We start from the raw sequence: 10,573 nt of genomic DNA, 5'->3' as shown, positions 1-10,573 counted from the left end.
TCCTATGCAGGCAAAGAATCTAGCTTTTTAGATCCTCCTACTTAAAGATGCCCAGTTTCTTTTAGTTATGAGGTACTGAAATTGAATCATCTGCTTGATACTCTGTTCTGTGACAGAACACAGCTGCTTTCCCACCACTGTTATGTCCTGAATTAAAGAATTCATTATTGCATCTGAAAAAAGTGAGTGTAAATCTGCATTTAATAGTGGGCATATCAGAAATGCTGTTTTCTTGTAAAATGGCATAATGGGAAAATATGAAGACTTCATTAAAAATGATGGTACCACAAGAGGGTGCCGTTTCTTTAATTTTCATAGTGATGAAACGTTTTTACAGCTCTGATCAGTGACTCTGAATAGCTGCAGCCTCCGAATTTTGAGGGTGTTAAGAACCACTTGGTCACTTCAGTTTCAGTTTTCACTTTCAGTTCACTTTCAGTGAACCTTGCCTCAGAGTCTTCCACTTGCACCCTGGCTGTCCCTCAGAACAACCATGAGTGTGCAGAAATCAACTCAGGATGACTTGAGAAGGTTTTTCCCCAGTAATCTACAGCTGCACACTGTAAAACTGCTAACTGCCTGGTGTCTTCCCTCCGGGTCAAACACACAGGAAAAGACTACTTCCGTGTGGGTGCGTTTACAATCCCAAATCAGTATCCAACATGTTTGATTTCAGTCAGATTATGTTCATATATAATACTGGGCTAAGCACGGTGGTTAATGTCTGGCAAACCACAAAACCCCTACTACCACTACAAAATGAGAAACAAGATGAGCATCTTTCAACTAGTTATCTAGATAAAAACAGATCCAAAGATGCTTCAGATCACAAGTTTTGTTTGAAAAGGAATTAACTAATCCCCTTAAAAGTCATAAATTTGCATGCAAACACTAAAAATAATAATCTGTGTGCAATTGCACACACAGATGATTCCATTCAGTCTAACTTGTGGAATCTTTCCAACAGAAATTACTGTAACCTTATGAAAACTTTGCAGATAAGAGGCATCTCTCCTGCAACAGGGGAAAAAAAGAACTTTAAAAAATTGGCAATAAAAAAAGAGGATTTAAACCTTAATATCTATGACTATATTCAGAATTTCCTGATCAGAGAAAAGAGTTAAACAAGTATAGTAGAAACGGTTTGATCTCAAGTTTTAAAGTAGCTGTATGAAAACCTATCCATAAGCATACAGTGGACTAGGCATAATATAGGCTTGGGTGGAAGAGTAAAGCATGCCAAAAGAGAGAAGTGAAAGAGAAGGCCCAACACTGGAAGAATGAAAGTTAGTTTTTTAAAAGACGGAAATATCTATCAGTCCTGTGCTCAGTATCTTACCTTGCTGGCTGACTCACTTCTGCTGGCTTTCATCAATGGGTACACTTTGCATATGAGGAATGTTAATTCAAAGCCAATATGATGCCTCTTTCATTTTATTTCCAAAGCTTTCCAGAGAATTGCATTTTGTGTATTGCATTTTGTGTATTGCCTCCCCATCACTGCCTTTTTTCCCCTCTTTTTCTAGCTGCTGTTCAGATAACACGAGTTCATAGCGTCCCAGCCCCCCGGTGGGGTTGCCAAGCACACAAACATGGAAGCTATAACTTGTTCAAGATCTGACAGAACTTCATCATTCAAGTTCCTGCCTTTTATACTTGTAGAAAAATAAATACAGCTTTTTACAAAGCTGTTTATTATTTCATTACTCAATGGCAGATTTGCCCTTCACCTCCATGTTTGACAAAGTAAAAAAAATTAAAAACAAGAATTTCAATTACTGTGTGACTCCTGATGGGATTTTCAAAAGCAGGTTGTGCTTAGGTAGCTCCACTTTCACCCATACTAATGGGAATTTTAACTTCATACGGAGATGCTAAACAACATTGATGGATTTTGAAAGTTCCATGTTATACACCCTTTACTGAGCCATGATAAGAATATTGACAGTAATAAAACAGCTTGTGATACTGCAATCCATTTAAGTATTGGGAAAAGTAAGTAGATTAACTTAAGAAAATAATTAAAATGCTGTTTCACAGCTCAAACATCCTCGAGAGAGTCTCTGTACATATAATTTAGAAACAACTCTGAAAAAGCCTCACTCTGAAAAAATAGCTTTCTCAATTTCCAGCACTATTTCGGAAAGAGATTTTTCTACACTGACAGTAATAAAGTTTTCTGGTGCTCTAGGAGGCTCCAGAGTATCAAATTGAGACTTAAGTAATTCAGGTGGCATAAAGTGTCCTCTCCTCTTCTCCAGGCGACGAGCAATGAGCTCTATAGGCCCATCCAAATGGGCAAAGAGGATCTTCAGTGCTGTGTTTTCTCCTGGCTTCTCTGGCTTGTTGCTTTCAAGTGCCGATGCTCCGTTAACTAATATACATCTATACATTTTCTTCAGTGCAGAACAGGCCAGAACTGCATCTTGTCTAGATGATTCTTCTCTACCAAGAAGAAAAAAATATGTCCACACTTGGTATATTAAAATAGCAGCTATTCTGTGCTGTATCTATAGCAGACAACCCCTGGTTCCTCGCAGAGAACAGCCTTAGATGTACTGACATTTTTTTGTTATTTTGACAGGATTTTGAAATCAAATTTATAATGAATGTAAGGACATGGTTTGAAAATAAGAGCAAGCCAGCCAGTCTCCTGCTAAAATCTCTATCTTAGGGTGCTTCTGTATTATTAGAATCTGATTGAAAGAATGGTGGCTAATAGTGCAAGGAAGTGCCATGAGCATTTCCTTAATTGCAGAGAAATGCAGCAACTGAGTATCCTTAGAAACTCCCATCCATCATCTAAAAAATGATGATAGGCAACTCTCTAGAGAGTAAGTGACTGCTGAACAAAACAAAGCTCTGTTATTGAATGTATATTCAGGTTTATTTTCAACACCTGTTTTCATTGTTTCAGATTTAACTTAATTGTTTGCTGTAGCCATAATTACTAGGAGCACTGCAGGTGTGCTCACTTTAAGTAATACAAGGGATTGGATAAAATTTAATTCATACTCTGTGCATGTATTTTTTCCACTGACGAGGTTTCTTAAAATAAAGACATAAAAGTTGTGGGGGTAGTCTGTTGCACCAAAAATGCAAATCTAGAATTAGTTTTGTCTTTATGAATCAGAGTGACTGAAATGTCTGCACAGGAAAATACATTCTCTAATCAAATTAAAATTAGGTATATTTAACAATCATGCACATTCCTCAAACAAAGAAAAGAGAACTTGTAACACGTAGTGTTATCACCTAGGTGAGCCCATGCCAGCCTCAGCTACTTACAAGTACAAGCACTTACACCTTGGCATCAGGCACTGTTAGAGCATACTTGATATTGCAGAGTTTCTGGAGCTGCCTTGGGCAGGCGTGTCACAGAAAGCCATGGTTCACGTTCCAGCATAACAAAGCCAGATAAATTTCTCAGTAAATTAACCCACACTTCAACAAGGTACAATCTCCTGATGCACATGTGCAAGTAACAGCCTGTGGGAAGGCACAGTAAAGAGAAATTTGGGGAGCAGGAGATACAGGGGAAGCTGGGCTAGAGGAGAAGTTTTGACAGAATAACCTTTGAGACTACTTTCGTAAGCAAGGTGGTACAATGAGAGGTAAGTGGCTGATGCCATAGGATGGGTGGCTAGCTTCTCCTTCCTTCTTCTTTTATCTATCCCTAAATGGAGCCCAGGATCCAAGAAGTGATGCAGCTTACTGGGAGCAAGCTAAAAGGAAAGGGCACTTACTGGCTGTGATCCTCCTCCTCTTTCTGTTTGCAGTAAATGTACGAAGAGGTGAAATGCAGCATTACAGAAATGCAGTTGCGACTGGAGAGCAATCATGGGATGAGTCATAGCTCTAACTAGCTGTGTCAGGTGTCCAGTTCCACAGCATTTGGTAGGTATTTTGCCAGCCTGAACCTTCCCCCTACTCTGAGTTTCAGGTGCTTCTAGATGCTTCTGAATAGGAACCAAATGCCCCCAAGGGTTGAGGCCCAGCAGTTCATCAGCCTCCTGCCGTTTTTAGAAGACACAGATAAAACTCACAGAAATTGTTCTTTTATCTCCCACTTACTTGAAACATCAAGAGAAGACCTGATATCGGAGATAATGGAAAAATATGTGGCCAAGGATGCAGAACACAAATTCAGCATTTTGACCATGCTTGAGCTCTTTGGAACTTCTTATTCCTCTTGACAAAGGAGGCTTGCTAGGTGTTAAGTATAATAAACCAAATTAAAGCAGGGTGAAAAATAAAGTATTTGAGCTTAAAGCTATATGTTTTAGTCTTCTCACTTTCAAGTTGCATGAAACTTCCTTTGAATTATCTTTGCTTGTTTCTGAACATTTGAGGTAGGATTATTTAGGAAGTGTGTGTTAATAACTTCAAGGTTGAATGATGAGTTGGTCGGCTAATTTAAATCTTTGAAAATAAATGTTTCTGAAGAGAGATTCAATTTTATGTTTAGCAAAGCTCTAATCATTTTGGACTGTATTTGAGTGAAACTAGTAAGATTTTAGAAATATGTCATCCTAAATTCATTACCAATGTATTCTGTGGTTATGCCCTCTGGAAGCAGCTAATGTCACATTTAATATTTCAAAAGATCCAGTTCAAAAATAAGTTCTTAATACAGACAGTAGAACAAAACTATCATTGCCAACAGCTTTCCCACATTATTACTCAGGAGTTAGCTCACCCTTATTATGATACCTCAGATCAATGAAAAGAGAATGGCTCTACTAGCTGCAGAGTATTTTTATACCACTACATATATTTCTGCTTTGGAATGCAATTGGGAAAATACTTGGTTTTGTTCAGCTACAACTCATTAAAGATAGAGGTTCTCTTACCTCCTTAATATATCATGCAGTGCACAAAGCCATGGAATCCTGTCCTAAAAACAAAACAAGTTAGCTCAAAATTATTTATGAAATTGATTTGAAATAATCACTTCTAACATTCAGAGCATCTGACTAGAGAGCAAAATTAGCATTGTAATGCAGAGCAAGTTCAGTTTTGTATCTCTGCTGCCACTGCATTAAGGCTAACAAGATGTGCTAGTCTTTTTATCAATAAGAGGTTTTTAGTGGAATAGTACTTTTTATATTACAAATATCTAGAATTATCTGATGGAAGTAATATGTATTTATGCATAGCATGTGCCTTGTAAATCTTTGAAGAACAGTCAAATTATCTCTTGCCTCTACAGAATAGACTTAACATTTGAAATGTCTAAGACAGCTGCTTACGCAAGTTGAATTGTTATTTCTTTTCCCTTGCACCTTGGGATACTCAGGTAATGCTTTGGATCAAAGTTGAGGCTTTCAGGAACTACTCCGAGGTATCAACACAGATCTAAATGTACTTATCTGCAATAAATTAATAATATCATTTTTATATCAGCAGCAATCACAGATAAATGCAATCACAGCCACATTTTGCAACACCTTTGCCCAGTAGAGTTTGGAAATGCAATGCAAGTGATTAAAATTAGATTATATTGTGAATCTGATCAATCTTTAAGCTCTTAGTATCTTTTTTCAAACCTACGAGCATTAAACCATTGTTCCCATTTCATCTTTCAACGCACTTACTGCTGGATGAATGGAACAAATGACAATGTGAACAAATAAATGCAACTTTTTTTTTGCTATTGTCATTACAGAACAATTTCCTACTGCCATCGAAGGCAACCCTCACAATTTTGCATTGCTGATGTGTCAAAAGAACTACCTCCCTCCTGCTTGGCATCGTATGCCAATGAAGAATGGTCTAGTCATTCAATTGTGCAATGCTGCTTTGAAAGAGATACTGCCTTATATGAACTCCCAACCACTAATGATGAAAGACAAGAACTTTTAATAGGAATCTAGAATATTTTTCTCAGTCCCTAGTCAGTGTTTCAAAGAGCACCCTACTTCAGCCTTGTGTTTCTAGGGATTTCCCAGAAGAAGTTCAAAAGCATCTCATCATAATTTTTGTAATTTACTTGAGTCTCTAATTTTGTAAGTATTATTTATAAAAGTAAGCTTGACCAATCTGACCTGTTTGGGTTGAACAGCAAGCTAAAGGAAAGGAATCTCATTTTAAGTAGGATTGTATAAAATGCAAGATTATGGAGTAATTACTGTAGCAACTGAAAGTGGTGAGATGTATTTCCAGGAAAGAGAAGTTTGTCTGTCTTAGTGTATTTAATTCAAAGTAAAACATGTAATTTAAAGCTACAGTTCTCTGTATATTGACTAAGAAACAGAGATTTCTGATAGATGCTGGTTCAGAATTTAACTACTTGTGAACTACCAAGTATAATTTAATAGCCTCTACTCTTTTTATGCATAACTCTTTGTTACGTAAAAATGCTCCCTCTCTTCCCAGCTGCAGCCGTACAAATTCAGCATGTGTTTACAGTCAGTCTACCTTACATAAAGCACAACATACCATACCATGATTTGTCAGAGCTTGTGAAGAAAAGTGTGTTGATGGCTATTCTGTCAGGATGTATACAAAGTTACCTCATCATTTAGTGGTATTCCTTCTGCCATCTTCTTTTTATTCTCTGGAGAATGATAATCATCTGCATCATAGAGTTTCCATCCCAACTAATAAAAAAAAGGGAAAAAAAGGAATTGGGAATCATTCCCCTAACCCAGATATTAACTAATAAGAATCTCAGAGTTTATCAAGACACCTAAAGAATTACAGGCCTCTTGCACCACAGTATGAATCACCATCTATGTAATGACATTTGCCATAACTACAAAGTGAGCTTAATAAGACATCACAACAGCTGACGCATAATGGTTGTTGTTTAAGTCAACTTAGGCCACACTGCATTGGTGATAGCCACCCAATCCCAATTTAGTGAGAAGACAGACTAACCTGATAAATTGCAATTGTTCTGCCATGGATAAACACTAGCTATTTGTGAACTACAAGCTGCCAGAAGCAGCAAGAAAAAAAAAAGCCCTATAGAAGAGTGGTAATAAGCACCCAACATCTGGAACATAACACAACCATACCTTTGCTGCCAAACGCGACCCCACCGTGGTTCTGTAAGAGAGCACAAGAAGCCCGTTAGATAAATATCACTTTATAATCCCCTTTCTCTCTGAGAGAGGAGATGTTCTCCTGCCTCCCCCGGATACAACCTGGTAACTTGTTATCATTCCTTCAGCCTGCTTCTTCCTGCCCCAACAGCAGCCAGAATGAGACATCAAAGAAAATGCAAGCCTTGACCATGTCAATAAGCCCAGTATTTCCAAATAATACCTCCCAATAATCCCAGCATATTTAATAATTACTTTAAATTTACAAACAGACTCCAGCCGCAGGAAGGGCACCCGGGACAACGCGGCAGAGGTCAGAGAAGCCGCTCACGACCTCGGCAGTGCCGAAACGGCCTCCCGGCCGCCGCCGCCGGGGCGGCCTCGCCTCGTCACGCACCCGGCGGCTCCCCGCGGCGGCCCCGCAGCGCGGCCGGGTTTCGGCGGCGCCGCCTCGGGCTCCGCCTGGGGAAGAATCCCCCGGAGACGGCGCAAGGGCAGCCCAGCCGCCGCCCGCCCGCGGTACCTACTTCCCCGAGCCGCTCACTCCCATGACCACCACCAGCACCATGGCGAGTCCCGCGGCGGCTCCCGTGCCGCACCTGCTCCTCCAGCCCGGCCCTTTCCCGATCCACCGCCCCCCCAGCCGCGGCGCGGCGCCGCCTCCGTGCCCGCCCCGGCGCCTCCCCTCGGCGGCCGCCGGGCGGGAAGGCGCCTCGGCGCGGGCGGGGACGCGCGAGGGGGAGGCTGCGCGTGCGAGGGAGACCTCGCGGCGGCCATGTCGGGGGGCTGCCCCGAGCCCCGCGGGGGGGCAGTGGCGGGGCGGGCGGTCCCCGGGCTCGGCACGGCGGCGGGGCGGGTGCCCGCGGCCGCGGTGGGGCCGGGCCGGGGGTTGCCGTTGGGCCGCGGGCAACTCGGCGGGGGGGGGGGGGGTGACCCTAAGATGGCGGTGCCGCGGCGGGAGCGCGGGGCCCTGGGGTGAGGAGGCGCGGCGGGCCTGGCTGGCCGCGGGGAAAGGAGGCAGTTTTCTGCGAAATCCCTCTTCGGAGGGGATTACCCCATAGCCCTGACACCTGTTACGTTGGTCCTGAGAGCGTGAGGACGTGGGACAGGCCATCCCGGGTCAGATGCCGCGTTCACAGCCCGGGGAAGAGCACAAGGGCAGGGCGAGCGCCACGGGCCCTGCCCCGGCGGTTTGGCCACAGAAAGGGGCTTCCCGAGCCGGAGCGGTGTTGTCTTGGGTAGCCAGCGGGGTTTTTTGCTCTTGGTGCCTCTGGCTGCCTGGGCACCGCAGCCCCGTGGTCCAGAGTACTGGCAGCGTCCGCCACGGCTTGCAGAAGTGCCTCCGCCGGGTCCATGTTGCTGATGGCATGTCGCTCCCTTGAGGTGTCTTCGCTGGAGGAGACAGCGAACTCTTCCAGCGCTCCTCTCCGTCAGCCTCTTGTTACACTTGTACCTTACCTCCCTCTCACTCACGCCCCTGCCAGGTGCAAGGATCTTAACTTCAGTTGCTGCTTGGATTGAAATTACTGGATAGTCTTGTTCACCCTTTTTTCCCCGGTAGCTTTTCTGTCTGGTTTAGGTGTTTCTGGTTTTCTAGTAATTCCTAACATTGTATTTACTACTTGCAGCCTAATAGTGTACACGAATTAATAAGCCTGCGTATTTATATTACCGTTTTTCTGCTTTAGCGACATTATTCTTTAAAGATCAAATGGAGTGGTACTGTAGAACGGCTGGGATTTGATTATTTCTGAATACGGAACGCAACATGTATTGGGATCGTGAAAGCTGTTCTACCTTGTGGCTTAAGACAAGCATCAGCCTATTATGTATGCCCTGCATTAGTGTCAGACAAAAGACTGTGGTTCTCTGTAGATGTTTATTTTGAAATCTAACCAAGAGAGCCCTTGCTGTATGTCTCTAAAAGTCCCTTTTTTGAGCGCAGTCTCTGGAGGAAGACCATGAGAACTTTCCTATCTAGCTCATTTTTGGCTTCCTTTCTTAGAGTTCACCTGTGCAGGATCACATCATGCCCTAGCCAGAGACACTGCTGTCCACAGCTAATGCTGCAAACAGTGCTGCAACACAGTAGCAATGAGAAGTAACAGACTTTCATGCATGTAAAAAGAATTGGGTGACAGTCCCTTCACAGAAAAGATTGCAGTTTGAACAGAGAATACAGACAACAAGAAGGTATGAGGTTTTAGTCTTTTTTATAGTCTTTTTTGCAAGGGTTGTGCTAGGTCTGTATCTTCGAGGGGGGATGGACCGCTTTGAGGGAATGGGTAGAGGGATGTCTCAGACCTACAGCTCAGGCTTCTTACTGGTGGCCTTTGCCTGCAGGTCAAGGTAGATACAGAACGTACTATGTTGCCCTTGCACAGGCCATTTGCAGTACACGAATAGCAGAGTTGCTCTGTGCTTGTACAGTGGGCATGGCAAGCATTTATGGACTTGGGGAGGTTGGTCCGAGCTGCCACTCTGGCTAAACAGCCAAATGTCCAGAAATTCCAAGCAAGTCCAAAGTCTGTATGTGCTACCCACACGCGGTTTCCCAGTGGAAAAAGAGAATGTGTTCAACAGTGCTCAAACGTCTGTGATTCTAATGGAGGGAAGAGCTAGCCAATGTTAGGGCACTGGGAAGGGAGGAAGTATCTAGGAAAAAAGTGAAATGCTGGTCAGACACCAGTGATGATTATATGATACTGAATGTTCTGTTGTAGCTGTATGGGTCAGCCGCTAGTTTATGAGACACCACAGCTGTCAACGTGGAGCAGTGCATAGTGAATACATCCTCTAGGTTACAGATACCAGATTGCCATAATAGGCAATAGTGCTAAATATATTAAAGCAATGTTTCTCATACGTGCATGATTATTTGACCTTATATGATAGATTTCTCAATGTTTTAATGTAACTGGAGTTTAAAATCATGTTTTATAATAATATTTTCTCAAATACGCTGTCCTATGAATTTTGAAGTAGTGTACTTTGCTTACTTTGCTTTCAGGCTTGTGTATGAGAAATAGTAGCTTAAAATAATAAAAGAGGTCTTAAATGGCCACATTATTAATAACACAATGCATCCACTTAATTTGATTCTTTCCTTTCAAATTTCGTGTGCTGTTTTTTGTGTTATCATAGAAACATATAGAAGAGTGCTTTTATTTTTCTTTAATTGGCAGAACATTGTCCGTTCAATTGAAATGTGAAGACTTGATTTTGTCAAGGGAAAATATCTGCTTATTTTCATTATATGTGTTAGATTTCCTCTTTGTTTTTTTCCTGCAAAGAAGGGCGGTCTTGACTGCAAAATGAGTAAGTTTGTGACATTGCACATACCAAAGAAGAGAAACTGTGTTTAGGTATGAGAACTGATAGTGTTTGCATTTTTAATGAAATGGAATACATGTGTTTTTTCTTTAACGTTCTTACATACACTTACTAAATGTACATCAGTTAAGTGAACTGTATCACTAGTTTCTCAAATAGAAGCAAAATGAAAAATATTGAGTCAGTCCTAG

General features: G+C 42.1%; 1 protein-coding gene across 1 annotated transcript; it reads right to left on the bottom strand.

Moving 5' to 3' along the window:
• Positions 1–1,418: 1,418 nt before the first annotated feature.
• LOC135324366 (probable gluconokinase) lies at positions 1,419–7,694 on the bottom strand. Its single transcript, XM_064500416.1, has 5 exons — positions 7,577–7,694; positions 7,023–7,053; positions 6,516–6,602; positions 4,854–4,897; positions 1,419–2,445 (listed from the first exon to the last, which is right to left on the bottom strand). The coding sequence occupies exons 1-5, from the start codon at positions 7,615–7,617 to the stop codon at positions 2,100–2,102; spliced, it is 549 nt and encodes a 182-aa protein (XP_064356486.1). The 5' UTR covers positions 7,618–7,694; the 3' UTR covers positions 1,419–2,099.
• Between the last annotated feature and the right edge of the window lie 2,879 nt (positions 7,695–10,573).

This window comes from Dromaius novaehollandiae, chromosome W (genome assembly GCF_036370855.1).
Source record: "Dromaius novaehollandiae isolate bDroNov1 chromosome W, bDroNov1.hap1, whole genome shotgun sequence".
NCBI lineage: Eukaryota > Metazoa > Chordata > Aves > Casuariiformes > Dromaiidae > Dromaius > Dromaius novaehollandiae.
Note: the sequence above shows the minus strand (reverse complement) of the source record. Positions and strands in the feature narration are given on the sequence as shown.